Source organism: Pyrgilauda ruficollis, unplaced genomic scaffold (assembly GCF_017590135.1).
Source record: "Pyrgilauda ruficollis isolate IOZ18807 unplaced genomic scaffold, ASM1759013v1 scaffold34, whole genome shotgun sequence".
Lineage (NCBI taxonomy): Eukaryota > Metazoa > Chordata > Aves > Passeriformes > Passeridae > Pyrgilauda > Pyrgilauda ruficollis.
Window position 1 is genome coordinate 1,931,093 of NW_024524822.1, and position 16,767 is coordinate 1,947,859.

General features: G+C 51.4%; 1 protein-coding gene across 15 annotated transcripts in view; it reads left to right on the plus strand.

Moving 5' to 3' along the window:
• EHMT1 (euchromatic histone lysine methyltransferase 1) overlaps positions 1–16,767 on the plus strand; it is a 121,832-nt gene that overhangs the window by 79,782 nt on the left and 25,283 nt on the right. For 14 of the 15 annotated variants that reach the window (XM_041474938.1, XM_041474949.1, XM_041474948.1 and 11 more), the window contains 9 exons: positions 510–590; positions 2,616–2,736; positions 4,529–4,660; positions 7,301–7,446; positions 10,336–10,479; positions 12,204–12,430; positions 13,060–13,224; positions 14,271–14,353; positions 15,602–15,708. In XM_041474938.1, coding sequence (XP_041330872.1) covers positions 510–590; positions 2,616–2,736; positions 4,529–4,660; positions 7,301–7,446; positions 10,336–10,479; positions 12,204–12,430; positions 13,060–13,224; positions 14,271–14,353; positions 15,602–15,708 — 1,206 coding nt within the window. The remainder of the gene's footprint in view (positions 1–509; positions 591–2,615; positions 2,737–4,528; positions 4,661–7,300; positions 7,447–10,335; positions 10,480–12,203; positions 12,431–13,059; positions 13,225–14,270; positions 14,354–15,601; positions 15,709–16,767) is intronic. The other variant, XM_041474952.1, reaches the window with a different exon arrangement.

Consider the following 16,767-nt stretch of genomic DNA (forward strand, 5'->3'; position numbering starts at 1 on the left):
TTTGTGACCATTTCCTGCTTCCCATTGCACCTGTGAGGGTCTCCCCACCTCCACGCCAGTTCCAGCCCTACACAGTTCTGGGATGCACTCTGCAGAATCCTCACCATGTGTAGTTCTGGGATTCCCTGAACCAACAGGAGACATCTTCCCAATCGTGCTTGGGAAAGCACTAAAATAATCTAATTGGTTTTTTTCCCCCCAAATTTTGATACACAGTACAGGCATGAGGCTGGTTTGGGATTATCAAAGAAGTTGAAATTTAGTTGGAAAACTTTATTCTGGAGTGGAATTTTTTTTTCTCCCTCTGTCATCCCCATGGATGTTCTGTGATGTGATTGCAACTCATTGAGCTCAGTGCAGGTTGGGGCTGGGGGTGCTCTGATGTGTGTGGGGCACAGCAGGATGCTGGGGGATGCTCTGCTGGGATCACCAGGGTGGAGGGGGATGCTCTGTTTTGGGAGACCCGACTTGACTGACCCATTCTGTTCTTGGGCAAATGGTGGCTGCAGATGGATGATGGCGAGTCTGAGGAAGAGCAAGAGTCTGTAGAATCAGGGGAGGAGGAGGAGGATGGAGACGAGTCTGACTTGGTAAGCTGGGCTGCTAAATGTGTTTTTCAGCCCGTGGCCTGTTGACAATAATTTTTCCCCTTTGCACTGCTGCCAGAAAGAGAGAGAGAGAGCAAAGCCAAAGCGCTGCAGTTTCAAGTCTCCTTGACAGAACTCATTCTCTGAAACCACCCACACACAGAGTATTGTTTTCCACAAGGTGCTTAACCCTGATCCATGGCACAATTAATTACATTCTGATGCTAACTAATGGGCTTTTGTTGTTTTCAACAAGGTGTTGACTGCTTTTAATCATTTGAATGTTAGCAGAGGTGTTTAAGGGTGCCTGAGTTCCTCAGATGCACAGTTGGCACCTGGTAGGAGCCAGCAAAGCTTTCTCACCAACCTGAAGTTCTGCTGGGGTGGGCTTGTTACCAGATCCACTGGCCCAGGCCACAGCCTAAATTCACTGTTCCTGGTGAGCAGCTTTTACCAGGGAGACAAACAGCACTCAGACAGACAGACACTCTCCCTGGGACCTTGGTCATACAGCACCAGGTCAGGACTTTCAGCAGCTGCTGGGGATTTCTACTTCTTATTTTTAGACAGTTGGTGAAGAGAACCTGGTGATTTTTTAATTTAGATAGTTTGTTGAATGTCTCTGTCTGCCTCCTTCCCCTTTTCTTGAAAACTGTCCTTCCACAGCCTCTCAAGCTGAGGAGCCAGAATTTCAGGCACCCAACTCTTCAGTCACCTTGAGAAAATTCTTGATGTGTTGAGCTGAAGGTGGAATCATGCTCACCGAACATATCAAGTGAATCCCTGAAGCTCTTCAGGGTCTAGTTCCCCATGTTCTGACACTCCAGCAGCTCAGGAGGAGCAGGGGCTGTGCAGCCTGGCTCTGTTTTGGGTGGCTCAGGCCAATCTGTTGTGTTAGCCCACACCAAGGCTTGGGCTGGGACTCACATCCAAACTCCCAGGTGGGATCTCCACATCCTGGACAGAGGTTTGAGCTCTGCTGAGTCACTCAGCTCCCAGACAGGACTGGCTCACACACAAATCTCTCTCCCACGAGCAGAGCGATGCAGCTGGGGTAAAGCCACGTGCTGAGCCCACACTCAGGGATTTTGGCGCAGCACAGACACCCTGGAGAGCCAGGGCTCAGCTCCACGTGTTCCCTCACAGGGACAGCAGGGCCTGGCACAGCTGCCTGTGAAGGTAGAGCCTGATCCAGCTGCTGGTAGTGGTACCAGGAGGAAAACCTCCAAGGCTTTGCTGGCAGCTGGATAAGCATCAGGAGCTGACAGTTTCAGTCTGAACATGAATTTTATGATTGATTCATTAAACCCTGGCAGGGCTGGGGTGCCTGATTCCTGTTCTGATGTTGACTTTGAAACCCCACCCCAGACAACTGAATTATTTTAAACCAAAACCCAAAGTCTGTTGAGGTTCATACGTGTGGCTGAGTATTTGCTGCATGACTGGTCTGTGCTGCCCTGTGCCTGGCTCAGGGAGGGGGCTGCTCTGCTGCTGTGAAGTTCAGTTCCCCTGGGTCTACTCCAGCCCTGCCAGGTGGCCCTTCAAGTGCAAAGTTGTTTTTTTTTGTGGAGAAACATGAATATTTTAGTTTGAAAACCCAACTGCTAGAGCTCAAGAAGTGTTGGGACAACCTCCTGAGGCACAGGGTGGGGTGTTTGTGCAGGACCAGGAGCTGGACTTGGTGCTCTTTGTGGCTCCCTTACAGCTCAGGATATTCTGTGATTCTACAGTTATTTTTTGGGAGAAACTGGAAGTGTGCACGTGCCTGCCCACTTGCAGTGCTGCTCATGAGTGTGGTGTGAGGGCCTCCATGGAAGAGAAAGTGCAGCCTGCCCTGCTGAACTGACAGGAAATCCACCCACACGTGTGCCTGGGTTTCCTTTTCAGTGCTATAAAGGCATCTTAGCACCCCTTGGTTTCAAAGCCCTGGTCCTTCTCACACAGCTTGAGCTGGGTGTGAGGGCTGTTCCACAAAGGGACCCTGGTGCCACCATGCCTGATGTGCATGTGGCCTCTCTGCTTCTCCAGAGCTCAGAGTCCAGTGTCAAGAAGAAGCTGCTGAAGAGGAAAGGGAAGACGGACAGTCCATGGCTGAAACCCACCCGCAAGAGGAGGCGGAGGAATAAAAAGAAACAAGGAGGAGTGCTAGGTAATTAATGGGCTTTTGTTCCTAAATTCCACCCCAGGGAACCTTCCAGGTGCAGGGGGAAGGACCTGAGGCCTGTCAGTCTGCAGGGCTCATGCTTCCTTCCCGAGGTTGGGCTGTGTGATGAGCCAGGCTGTGAACTTGCCCCTCACTGGCAGGAGCTGCTGGTGTCACTGTCACAGCAGAACTCCTTGGCTTTGTCCTTGGAATGCTGGAGGAATTTTATTTTGTTCACCAATCCCTTTATTTTAAAGTATCAAAAAAAAAAGGCCTCATGGGGCTTAAAAAAATGAGGAAGAGGAATTTTATATGGGGAGATAGTGACAGGACAAGGGGGAATGGCTTCAGACTGAAAGACAGGAAATTGATGTTATCTGTACAGGAGAAATTGTTCCCTGGGAGGGTGGGCAGGCCCTGGCACAGGGTTCCCAGAGCAGCTGTGGCTGCCCCTGGATCCCTGGCAGTGCCCAAGGCCAGGCTGGACAGGGCTGGGAGCAGCCTGGGACAGTGGGAGGTGTCCCTGCCATGGCAGGGGTGGCACTGGATGGGCTTCAAGGTCCCTTCCCACCCAAAGCAGCCTGGGATTGTGTGACATGTGTCCACGTGGACTTCTGTCCCATGAGCTCAAGGGAGCATGTTGAGATGCAGAAGGAAAAGAAAGAACCACCCTGGAGTGGTGCTCCATGGCTTTTGTGTGGGTGTGTGCAGCTGAATGGAATGTGCAGCTTGGCTTTGCTCCTTGTGGACGAACCACAACATTTGGAAGGAGCTGCCTTGGGCCCATCCCAAGTGTGGGTGTTGTTCAGGGGGTCCCTCTTGTTTGTCCTGAGTCACTGAGCACCAGAGAAGGTTTCAGTGAGCCCTGGTGAGAGGTGAGGAGAAGCAGGATGTGATGCTTCTTTGGGAAAGGTATCAACGTGGGAGAGAAAAAGTGGGTAGTGCAGCTGTGCCTTCAGCCTCATTGTTGAGGTATCATACATCCACTTCACCAAAGGGTTTATTTTCTTCTGGGTTTGCTAATTCAGTGCAAAAAGGTCATTTTTGTATCAGCAGCTTTATGGTACTTCTGAGTGAATTGACCATTTTTCAGCCCCTGTTCTGTGCCTGGGCTCTGTCACTCACCTGGCTTGCTCCTCTTCCTCCCAGGATGCCATAGGGGCCCTTGATCCCTGTCACAGCAAGTATTTAATTCTGCATTTCAGATGCAGGCTGGTTTTCTGCCCATTCAGTAAAGGTGGGAGCTGGTCTGGAAGGGTAAAATAACTCTCTTGGCCAAGCTGGACTGTCAGAAGCAAAGCAGGAGAGTAAGTGAAGCCAAGGGAGTGCAGAGACACTGGCAGTTCCCTCTCCTACAATCTCTCCCAGCAGCAGCTCTGCTCACTTGGAGGCAGAACTTGACTTTTTTGTGTTTCTCCTCCCACTCAGCTGGATGTCACCTGTCCCATCCTCCTCCTGAGGTGCAGTTGGCTCTGCCTGGCCAGCATGTACCTGAGTCCTGTGCAGCAGGCTGGGGCAGGAGGGTTCTCAAGCCCTGGGTCATCCCTTCCTTGTGCCCTTGCAGAGGCTAAACTTGTCTCGTTTATTCCCTTTTCTTGTTCCCTGCCTGGGTGGAGGTGGCAGCTCAGTGGGAGCAGACCAGTGCCCAGCCATGCCCAGGTGTGGTGGTGGCACAATCCATGTGCTCTGCCTCATGGTTCCCACAGGGAGCCTGCACAGCCCGGGCTCGGGGCATGGCCTCACAGCTGAGGGGTGGCTTTTCCTGTGGGGTCTGGGTGAATCCCCTGTTCCCATCCAGGTGCTGAAGCCTATAAAGCCTCGCTGGGCAGCAGGGAGGGCCCCAGCCAGGAGAACAGCATGGAGTACATGGAGGTGTCCCTGGATTCCCTGGACCTCCGGGTGAAGGGCATCCTCTCCTCACCGGCGGGAGGTGAGTGCTGGGGCTGGGCTTGGGTTGGGTTTGGGGTTGGAGCTGAGGTTGGGGATGAGTTGGAGGTGGGGATTGGGTTGGGGTCGAGGTTGGATTTGGGCTTGGGATTGGGTTTGGGTTTGGGGTCAGGGCTGGGTCAAGGCTGGGTTTGGAGTCTGGTTTGAATTTGAATGTGGGGCCAGGTTTGGGGTTGGGACTGTGTTTGGAGGTCAGGTTTGGGGTCGGAGTTGTGTTTGGAGTCAGGTTTGAGGTCGGGTTTGTTTTTGGGGTCGGGTTTGGGGTCGGGTTTGGGGTCCCTTTGTTCCGCGGGTGGCGCCGTGCGGGGCCCCGGCTGCCCCCTGGCGGCCACAGAGAGCGCAGAGCAACGGGAACGGGGCGGGATCGGGATTAGGGATGGGATGGGGGCTAGGGATCGAATTAGGAATGGGATGGGGGCTAGGGATCGGGATTAGGGATGGGATGGGGGCTAGGGATCGGGATTAGGGATGGATGGGGGTAGGGATCGGAATTAGGAATGGGATGGGGGCTAGGGATCGGGATCAGGGATGGGATGGGGGCTAGGGATTGGGATTAGGGATAGGATGGGGGTAGAGATCGGGATTAGGGATGGGATGAGAGCTAGGGATCGGGATTAGGGATAGGATGGGGGCTAGGGATCGGGATCAGGGATTGGATGGGGGCTAGGGATCAGGATTAGGGATGGGATGGGGTTTAGGGATCGGGATGAGGGGGAGGATAGGGCTGGAGTGGGGATGAGTGTTGGAATAGTGATGGGGATGGGGATGGGGATGGGGATGAGGATAGATATGGGGGTGGGTTAGGATAGTGATGGGGATGGGGATGAGGATAGTGGGTTGGGGTTGAGGATGAGTGTAGGGATGGGGCTGGGATAGAAATGGGGATAGCTTTGGAATGGGGGTGAGGCTGGGGATGTGGGTGGGGATGTTGGGATGGAATGAGGCTGTAGACGGGATCCCAGTTCCAGTGAGGCACTTTTGCTCGGGAATACTCTCCCCAAGGGTCCTGCCAAGATACTGCCCCATCCCTCCTGTCTCACTCAGCAGATCCCCTCCATTCCCTGAAATATGCTGATTCAGCATCCCCCCAGAGCTGCTGCCACTGGATTCCCTCAGGAATGGCTCGTTCAGCCTGGGAAGGGGAGGGGCTGGTGCTGGGCCCTGGGTGCTGAGCCCCAGCTGCTGCTCCCAGTGCTGAGCTCTCCTTGGATCCAGCATCCCCTGGCTGGATCCGCCCGTCTGCCCCCACTGCTCCCTCAAAGCTTGTCTGGCTCCTTTGATAGAGGCACATCAAAGAGAGGGTGGGAGCCTTCCCCACCAAGGGAGGGTCAGGAGGGATGAGGGATGCTTTCACCAGAGCCTCTGGATGTCAAACAGATTAGGGAAGTGACAGCTCGGAAGGCGAGGAATGAGCTTTGTGATTTGTGCTCCCAGAGAAAACTCTTAAACCTTTAAGATCTTGACAGGATTTTACATGAAAACAGCAAGGACTTTCCCTGGCCTTCTATGTCTTGAAATATCCCTTTGCTAGGCTTGGGCTTGCAATTTATTGGCTGAAGGAATTCCTGATGGGATGAAAGGGGCTTGTGCTTGGCTGGCAGGGTCAGAGCCACGGGCAGGGTGCTCTGGGGGAAGGCTGCCACTGCCAGGGCAGCTGAGGAGGAGTCTCCCCCAGGGATGAAGTTAAATCTGCAAAACCTCACTGCAAGATAGCTCTCCATTCCATCCAAAAGCTTGAAAAAAACCAGCAAGCTTCCTTCTCAGTGTGAGTCAATCCCATAGCAGTGGCAGGGAAAGCTTGGGATGAAAGCTTCAGAGTGAACCAGCCCAAAGGATTCTGTGCTGCAAACATTGCAGAGATGTTTGGTGCAGAACTGGAAGAGGAGGGTAGTACTGGAATCAACCCCCTTGTCACTAGGCCAGTGTTTGGCAATCTTGGGTAACCCAGTGATTGATTTCAATCCAGAAATTCCAGTAACAGTAAACCCCCTCAAAAGCCCTCATCCACCTTTCCACAGGTTTGTAAATGTTCAGCATCTGAGAGCAGATGAGGAAAAGGCAAGAACATTGGAGCACCTTGCTGCTTTCTTTTCCCTGGTTTGTTCTCTTTCCAAAATAAATAATTTGTGGTTGGCTGACACCAAACAGTCCCAGGAATTTTGTTTTCCCATCTGTGTAATAAGCCTTTGCAAATAGGAGTTTGTGCTTTCCTGATCATCTCTATTTATCACTCCACTGCCTATTCAAATTTCCAGCTCTGGGTGGTTTCCTGCAAATTTCCTGGTGCCAGAGCCCAGTGTTGTGGGGAGGGGAGAGAGGCTGATAAAAACCTGCATCTCATTGCTTGGCCTTTTTGAGGTTTTCTCAGAATAAACTGATCTTAACTTATCACTCTTGATTTCAGCACAGTCAGCTGAGTGTGGCTGGACTTGGAAAAGTGCAGGAGGCTTTTGCAAACTCCAGCTGGTGCAAAAGGGTCTCTTTTACAGGGTGCTGCTAAAGCCTGGAGAGCATTTCAGGATATGGAACAGGAAGATGTCACAGGGCATGGCTGGTGTTGATGGACTGAATCCTTTCTCCTGGAAGAGAACTAGAGTTAATCCACTGGTTTTCTGTGCCCCAGGTCTCTCCAATGGCCCTGAAGCCATGGAAGTGGATGGTCTGCAGGAGGTGCCCCTGTGTAGCTGTCGAATGGAAACCCCCAAAAGCAGAGAGATCACCACGTTAGCCAACAACCAGTGCATGGCCACGGAGAGCGTGGATAACGAGGTAGGAGCCTGTCCTTTAGCTCCCCACAGCCTTTCCTGCTGAGGACAAGGCCAGAAAGAGTGACAAGCTGTGCCAGGAGCACGTGTGGGGTCACACAGGGGCTCTGGGCCTGCTAGACTGGGACCCACTGGTGTGAGGAAGGGCGGGCCCGTGTCCCCCTCACTCAGCTGAGGGCTCCAGCACTCTGTGCCTGTCCCAGCACTGGGGTGAGGCCACTGGGAAGGGAGCAGCTCTGTGTTGGTGCTGGGAGAGGCTCTGGGTGGCTCTCTCAGGCTTGTCCTGGCCTGTGTGGCTGGATCTGGTTGTTGTAACATTCACACTTCAGGCAAAATGAGCTCAGGTACAGGAACCTGCAGCAGAGGGAGAAAATCCACTCAAGGATTGGAGCTGCTTTCCCTTGACTGCGAAGGAACTGCTGCAAGCCTTTCTGTGGCCAGGTGTTGAGTTCAGGAGCTTGGCATGGCCTCTGCTGCCCCAGCCTTTCTCTCTCCTCCTCTCTTTCTGTCCCAAAGCTTCCATGTCCTGGCAGCTGTGCAGCCCCAGGTCTGACAGGGGTTGCACTCGATGCCTTTGGGTCACAGCTAGGCTGCTTGGGCTCTGCTAGTTCCAGAAGTATGGAAGGAAGTGGCAGAAGTGACTCCATTCAAAAATCTGGAAAGTGAGAACTGCAGAGCAGGAATGCTCTGGATGGATTCTCCTTTTACTGGGTCTCTTTTCAGCTTCAGCATCACTGCAGCACTCTCACACTCACCAGTAGTAGCACAAGGAGTGAGAATATCCCTAGTTCTCCTCTAGGATCCCAGGAGAAGGGTGGATGGAGGGACAAAGGGATAATCAGGATTATAGACCAGCTCTGCTTCTGTTAGTATGTGCTGGTATGTACCTGCAGAGAGAGGAATTTCCAAAGAATGGCAAAATTGATTCATTAAAGAGAAAATGTCCTGGGAGACTCATCAGAGAGAGGGGGGGGGCCCAGGGTTTCTAAACAAACACAAGGTGTGTGAAAGAATTCCTGCTCCTGCCTATGGTGAGTTGGCAATTCTGTCCCTGGATAAATCACAGGGAGGAATAGCAAAGGCCATGCTTTATGTTAGATTCTTTTTGATAATGGGATAAGTGACTCAGAGATGTTAGAGGAATATTATATGTGTGAATAGTGGCTTCTCCAGACTGTCATGTCCTTGGAGAGTGTTATAAATAGTTATGAGCACCCTGCTGCACTCTCTAATGGTTGGAAAATAGCAATTAATAATGTTGAACTTGCTTTAGAGTTTCTAACAAATAATAGTGTGGCATAACAGCTCAGGGTCTTCCTCACATGGACAATGCAGCTTTCCACATGTCAATAGAATTTCCTCAGCTCAGTAAAATTCCTCCTCAGGAAAAGATCCATGGTCCCCTTGTGCCACCCCTGCAGCCCCTGGGCTCGGAGTGGTGGCAGGGATCAGTCTGGCCAAGGTGTCCCAACCACAGAAGTCTTTGCAGCTGGAATTTGGGAAAGCTGAACTGGAGATGCCGGGGTGAATGATGAGCCTAGGTTAAAATCCATTATCTTTTCCCACAGGGGTGTTGCGTCTGCAGGAGTGGAATTTAAAAAAAATCAGAAAGAAAGTTTAGTTTTGTTGAGAAAAAGCAGCGAATCCTTGGCTGGAGCAGAGGGACAGTCTGTGGCACTGAGTCCCTGACTGACTCTGTCATGAGCACAATAAATTCTCCACCTTCCCTCCAAGGGACCCTTCCTTGGAGCAGCCTTTCACCTTGATATTCCTAGTTTATAAATCTCCTTCGCCAGGTATTTGGGGAAAGCAAGATTATTGTCAAGGGAAGCTTGAAAGAGACACAGAGAGCGTCGTGTCATGCTGGAAGGTGACGGCTGGGCTGGGACAGTGGTGGCTGTAGGAGGTGCTGCTCCCTCTTGGTGCAGCAGAGCAAGGAACGCTGGCTGGGGACAGGGAACCCCAGTTCTGGCACCTGCTGCCAGTAACAGGACAAGGTGGGGCACGAGAAGGCATGGAGTGATAGGAAAAGGGGGATGCTTCAAGCTGAAGGAAGACAGGTGAAGATTGGGAAGGAATTGTTCCCTGTGAGGGTGGGCTGGCCCTGGCACAGGGTGCCCAGAGCAGCTGTGGCTGCCCCTGGATCCCTGGCAGTGCCCAAGGCCAGGTTGGACACTGGGACTTGAAGCACCTGAGACAGTGGGAGGTGTCCCTGCCCATGGCAGGGGTGGCACTGGATGAGCTTTAAGGTCCCTTCCAACCCAAACCATTCCATGATTCTGCGATCCTCTGATTTTTAAGCCCAGAGCTGTAGATTGGTGAAATCTTTGGAAAACCTGCTCCAAACATGACTCTAGCTGAGCTTTCATGAAAGCCTGGCTCTTCATCCCTGTGGTCTGGGCAGGGGCCAGTGCTGGAACCAGTACAGACGATAACTTCACTGGCAATGAGGAGCAATTATTTTCCCCTCTATCTTCCTGTGACTGGGAGTTTTGAGCAGTAACAAGATTTAGTGCGTATGGTCTCCTTCTCGTGGTCACTGACACCCGCTCTTCCTGGCAAGAGGAGAGTGTGTGTTGTGTGAGTCAGGCCCCTGGGACTGCCCCTTCTGCTGCTTGGCTGTTGCCTATTTCCAGTTATGATTTTGTTGTTGTTGTTGCAAGGAACAAATGACTCGGGGTGCACATGCATGTTAGTTAGTAAATGATGCATTCCTTCCTGAGAGCAGCTTTCACAGCTTCCTGCTGCACTGCTAATGCTCTCTGGCACACAGCTGAATTCCTGTGAAAAAGCCAGGGCTCCTCAAGGCAGTGTGCAAAATCTTCCTCTGCACAAGCACAGGGAGTGTTGTGGTCTGCAGTAATTTCATTTCCTTTAATTTCTCCTGTTCCAGCTGGGCCGATGCACAAACAGTGTGGTTAAGTATGAACTGATGCGCCCGTCTAACAAAGTCCAGCTTTTGGTGCTGTGTGAGGACCATAGAGGGAGGATGGTGAAACACCAGTGTTGCCCTGGCTGTGGATACTTTTGCACTGCAGTAAGTTCGTGCTCTCAATCTAGGGAAGGGGGTACCTGTTGCAACAGCTGGAAGCTGAAGGTGGAAATGGTCCCTAAAGGGGTGTCCTGACTTCCTGGCATCAGCCCCACCTCGTTCCACAGCACGTCAGGAGGTGTGTTCAATAGGAATGTGTGTGAGGGCAGCTGAAATCATCACCTTGATCTTCCTGGAGACCCCCAAGGGGTGTTACCAAAGGGATTTCACATGCTGGAAGTCTTGCCTTTGGAATTTCTTTGGAACAAGGGTTTGTTGTTTTTCTTTGTGTACAGATCAATCACATCCAAAAAATGTCTTAGCTTGGTTTGTAAATGAAGCTGTGCCCCCACCTGTGTGTCCTGTCAGGATGGGGATCCTGAGTGATGGCACTGGACCAAGGCAGTGTTGGAGATCTCAGTTAGGTTAGATATTAGGAAGACTAAATATTAAGAAGGAATTCTCCCCTGTGAGAGTGGGTGACCCTGGCACAGGGTGCCCGGAGCAGCTGTGGCTGCCTCTGGATCCCTGGCAGTGTCCGAGGCCAGGTTGGACAGGGCTTGGAGCAGCCTGGGACAGTGGAAGGTGTCCGTGCCCATGGCAGGGCAGTGGAACCAGATGAGATTTAAGGTTCCTTCCAACTCAGACTACTCTGTGATCTCCTGCTGCTTCTTCCACCTGTGCCACCGAGGCTTTTAAGGGACTTGATTCAGTCCTTTAGTGGCCAGTGTCCTGCTTTCCCTGTGGATAAAGCTGAAAGGCACCAACTGAGGCCTCATGGAGTGATGATGAGGCTTAATTGTGTGATGCTGGTATTCTTCAAGTTGAGTCAAGGAAAGATGCTGCAGTCGTCTCAAGCATTATTGTAGTAAGTGGAGCCATCCTGGGTTTTCTTGCTGAGTCAAAGATCATTTAGAAGATAAAATCCTCAAAACCCTTCAAGGCATTTGCAAAGCTGAAATAAAGTTAATTAGATTGCTTGGGAGGACTGGATTCAGGAGAAGAGGGGGTTTGGCTGGCCTTTCCTTGCACTCTCTTCCATCTCTCAGTGCTGTGTGCTGGTGCACAGAGGTGAACCTGGAGTGTTTGTCTGTGCCACCATCACCAACCCAGGGCACAGCAGGGCTTCAGGAGCACTGACACCACAGGCAGGGAGTTCTGGGCTCCTGCACAGCGGTTGCAGGGACTTTGCTAGAAAGGGAAAATAATTTTAAGAGGAATTGCCCAGTTTGTTGCATGAGCAGTGAGCTTGTTTGGGTTAATTAGGCTGGTCCAGGCAAAAGAGTCACATAATTTGGGTTACAGTGGGGTCAGTGACACATTCATGCAGGTTCTTGAATGGTTTGTGTAAGCTGTGTTTCAGGTAGTTTTAATGCTGGCTCAGCACAGGTCTGAAGGTTTCTTTTCCAGTTTTGGGGGCGTCCTTACAGTGCACTGGCACTTCTAGAGACACAAGCGAGAACTTCAAGCGTTAGAGGGAAGAGCTGGAAATCGGGACTTCTTTGTTCTGTTTCCCAAACACAATTCAAAATCTTGCTTTGCAGTCTTTAACCAAGTGAGTTTTTCCCCCTTTACCTTGGTTTTGTTCTCTTCTAAAGAAGTGGCAGTGCTTGCTTTACTGTATTGGACGCAGCAGGGCCGAGAGAGGTGGTGAGAGGAGTGGCATGGAGCATGTGAGGGGCGAGGCAGGGCCGAGCAGGGGCTGAATTCCTTCTCTGTGGTTTTTTAAGGGCACTTTCATGGAGTGTCAGCCCGAGAGCAGCATCTCCCACCGCTTCCACAAGAGCTGTGCCTCGCAGGTGAACGACACCAGCTACTGCCCTCACTGCGGGGAGGAGGCCTCCAAGGCCAAGGAGGTGACAATAGCCAAGGCTGACACCACCTCCACGGTGTCCCTGAGCTACGAGCAGCAGAAACCCGCCGCTGTGGAGGGCAGGGCCGACACCACCACGGGGAGGTGAGCATGGGGGCATGGGGGGATCTCAAACCTCCTGCCAGGCCAGGCTTTGGTTTGAATGGTTGGGCTCCTCCTGATGAGCTGAGTGCTGCCTCAGCTGCAGGAATCTGCAGGGGTGTTTTGGGTCACTCACTGCCCCAGAGCTGAGGCAGAGGCTCTGGAGGTTGGGGGGGTTCAGGAGTTAAACCATTCCTTCCTCTTATTGCTAGGAATGGAATAATAATGGAATTAGTTGATATTGTCAGGTTTGATAAGTGACAGCCATTCCCATCTGCAGCTCCTGACTTGCACCCATGAGAGGAGGAAAACACAAATCAAACCAGCCCCGTGTTGTACTCTGCTCTGACTTCCCATCCCATCTGGCCTTGTTTTGGTGGCTTTAAGACTTGCCCATGTGCCTGGGTCTCCTGTAGCACAGAGTACATCAAGATGTAGTCAGAGGGCAGTGCAGTTCCTTTCTGGGGCAAGTTCTTACTGAAAAAGCTGTAAAATTTATTGGTTTGGGTTTCGATTTCAGTTACACTTATCTGTGTTTAAAATGCATTTGCTTTTCTTTTTTGGCATAAGAGAAACATTGTTGTGTATTTTTAATGGTTGTGCTTTGGCTGTCTCTCATTTTTCCTCTTCAGTGGCACTGGGACGAGGTTGTCAGAGGAAGACAAGCCAGAAAGTTCGGCTGCTGAAGGGTTTGACATCCCTGGGTCTTCAGTTTTTCCAAAGCCTACTACTAGCTTGACCCAGGGACCAGTGAAAGAAACTCTGGAAAGTGCCCTGATTGCCCTGGACTCTGAAAAGTAAGAAAAAGACCATTGGGTCACTCCAGTTCCCAGCAAAGTTGCTTAGCCTAGAGAAAAGGAGATTTAGCTTTTCTGGATTTTGGTCCAGCTCAGAGCTTTTTTTTTTTCACTTCACTCATTAGTCATCCTCAACAGATTTGGGAGAACTCTTACAGCTCTAAATGTCTTATTGATTTCTCTGGAGGATTTAGTTCTTCACTGGCTCTTCAGCTGCAGCTGTAACTTCTGGGAGCTCCTGTTCACAGTAGTGAGACCCAGAATTTGTTGCTGAGCAGCACTGAACAGATCCAGCCCTCACTGGAGCAGGACTGCCTGGGGCTGGAGCTGGAAGTTTTAAAACCTCCTTCTGGAGACTTGTTTTTCTGTATCAGAGAATCACAGAAGGTTTGGGTTGGAAGGGACCTTAAAACTCATCCAGTGCCACCCCTGCCATGGCAGGGACACCTCCCACTGCCCCAGGCTGCTCCAAGCCCTGTCCAGCCTGGCTTTGGGCACTGCCAGGGATCCAGGGGCAGCCACAGCTGCTCTGGGAACCCTGTGCCAGGGCCTCTCCCTCCTCACAGGGTAGGATTTATTTCATATATTTAATCCTAAATTTCCTGTCTTTCACTTTGAAGCCATTCCCTGTGTCCTGTCCCTCCATCCCTTGTCCCCAGTCCCTCTCCAGCTCTCCTGGAGCCCCTTTAGGCCCTGCAAGGGACTCTGAGCTGTCTCTGGAGCCTTCTTTCCTCTGGGTGAACACTCCCAGCTCTCCCAGCCTGGCTCCAGAGCAGACGGGCTGCAGCCCTTGGAGCATCTCAGGGACCTCCTCTGGATTCACTCCAGAGCTCTAGGTCCTCCTCGTGTTGGGGATCCCAGATTTGGAGGCAGCTCTTCAGGTGGGGTCTCACCTGAGCACAGGGGCAGAGGGGCAGAGCTCCCCCAGCCCTGCTGCCCCCACTGGGGGATGAGGCCAGAACTTTGTCAGGCCCAGGGGTGGCAGTGAGGGGTGACATTCCAGTTCTTCCCTGGGCATTAATTCCTCCTCTCTCCCGCTCCTGCAGGCCCAAGAAGCTGCGGTTCCACCCGAAGCAGCTGTACTTCTCTGCCAGGCAAGGGGAGCTGCAGAAGGTCCTGCTGATGTTGGGTAGGTGCCTCCTGCCCAGGCCAGGGCCTGTCTGGCAGCCCTCCCAGCTCCTGCCAGGCAGTGCCAGCAGCCACTTCCCAGCCGGGCACCACGTCATCTCCCCAGTGCCCCCGGGAGCAGAGAGATGCTGTGGGTGATGCGTCACTGGGAAGGCTTCATCTCTCTGGGAAATGTGCATTGATCCCCACTTGTGTCTGCTTTTGGGTATTGTTTATCCAGACCAGCTGCTTGTGTCCCCACAATGACCTCTGTGTGGTTTTTCACATCCCCTCTCCGTGTCTGGGCTACATATTTGCATCCAGTAGAGAGGAAATAGATGGAGTGAGTTTAAACCAAGACCCATCAGCAAGAAAGCAAAAAGGAAGAGCCTTCAGTCTGTGGGGTTTGTTTTGGGGTACAGAGGTGCCTGTCACTAGATGCCTTTGAGCTGCTGAGCTTGTTTTTAGCATCCAATATTCCCCAGGAATTTCCCCCTCTGAAGGACATAATGTTTCCTCAGGATGCTTCCTTTCCACTCCAGTACTTTGCTGTACATTTTTGGATGCTTTCTGTTCTTGCCCTTTATCAGTTCCTTCTTTTTTTTTGTATAGCAAGTGTTTGCTCCATTGTTCCTGTTTTCAATAGCACAGAAATGTTATTCATTGATATTTAACGACAGCCTCATCATACACAACATGTTATCATGCCCAGACATCTTTGTCTGGCTGTCAGCATCATCTGTCAGTCTCCGCACAGCTGTGAGAATCTCTGGCCAGATCCTGAGCCTGTGTGGACAAATTCCATCCACGTTGCAGCCCTGTATTTGCAGGGATGCAAAAAGGATCACTAATATTAATTTCACTTAGTAGTGGTGAGACAGAGCCCAGGTGGTACCAACTCTTTGTTGTTCCCAATTTCTGGGTTGCTTTAAACCAAGCAGGGTTTTTTCTTTTTTTTATCCTTGTGTGGTGTTTGTTGTTTTTGAGATGAGATGTGAGGCTGAGGGATGTGGCCTTTGGAGAGATAGTAATGCCTTAAAAAGGTATTGAATTCCATGGTGTTTCTGAGCTCTGGGTTTGAGGGCTGTTGCATATTGAATGTGCAGGGGACTGCCCTGTGAGCTTGCTGGTGAAATGTGCAGTGAGACGTGAGCAGGGCTGAGGATGGGCTGGGAATCCATCCTTTAAAAGCCTTCAGCTGAGACGTGATTCTCCTGTTACACTTCAATCTCTGAACTGTGCTTGAAAGTGTCTCTGCTCTGTTTTGCAGTGGATGGAATTGACCCTAATTTTAAAATGGAGCATCAGAGTAAGAGAACCCCTCTCCATGCTGCTGCCGAGTCTGGCCACGTGGACATCTGCCACATGCTCATTCAGGTCTGTCTGCACTTCCAGCCCTCTGTACAAACCATTTTCTGTGGGCTTTGGTCTGCCCCACGTGGAAATCAGCAGGGGAAAATCCCTCCTGTAAAAAACTTCCTTGATCCCAGGGTTTGCTGAGGGAGGAGCAGGGCAGAGTAACAGGAGGGCTTGGAGGACACAGGTGGAATTATCCTGCTGGAATTGTCCTGTTCTCCACGCAAGGAGCAGGGGAAGATTTGGTGCAGGGCAGGTGGGGATCTGTGCCTAAGCACAGCCAGAGCTGGGCACTGCCAGATGTGCTGCCAGGCTGCAGATCTCCAAGCTCTTTTGGTTTTGATCTCCAAGCCAGGTTGCTCTTGGTGATGAGGGCAGTGAGGCTCTGGAGCCTGGAAGCTGCCAGGCCCTGCCTTCCCTTCTGTCAAAACCTGAGGAGCTCCAGCAGGATTTTCCTCTGCAGTAGAAATGTCTCACACGTGGAAAGGAGTGGAGGGAAGGTGCAAGTTTGGTTTATTGGCTGAGATTTGGATTCTAACTGAGGGAAGATGGTCAAAAGGATGTTGTTGAGCCTGCTCCAAAACTATGTGAAGAAGAAAAAGAAGGATTAAAAATTTATAGTTTTTCTTTTCTGTACTGGTGTACCTGGTCTGGAGTGACTGGAAGTGTGTTTTGTTTATTCTGTGGGATTGGGAAACCTTAAAGGGCTCTTGAGAAGGAAGCAGTGACTGGCCCTTGGAAATGATCCTGCTGGGCTGGTGCATTTCAGCACCTGGGATTGTAGGCTTTCAGGTACTATTTGAAGGCAGCAATGGGCCTTCCTGGCTGCTCTCACTGAAATCACTGTGTGTGAAGACAGTGGAATGAGGAAAAGGAGCAAAACTTGTGAGATATCACAAACAATTTAATTATCAGTAGGGTTGGTTTGTTTCCAGAGTGCTTCATCTTGCCTCTCCCCAAGGTCTGGCTTCTGCAGCCCAGTGTTTGGCTGGGAATGGCCCCAGCTTGTTCCACTTGAAATGCCTCCTCTGCTCTGGTTTAAATAGCTCTGACTGGGGAAAAGAGTCAAAACAAAGGAAT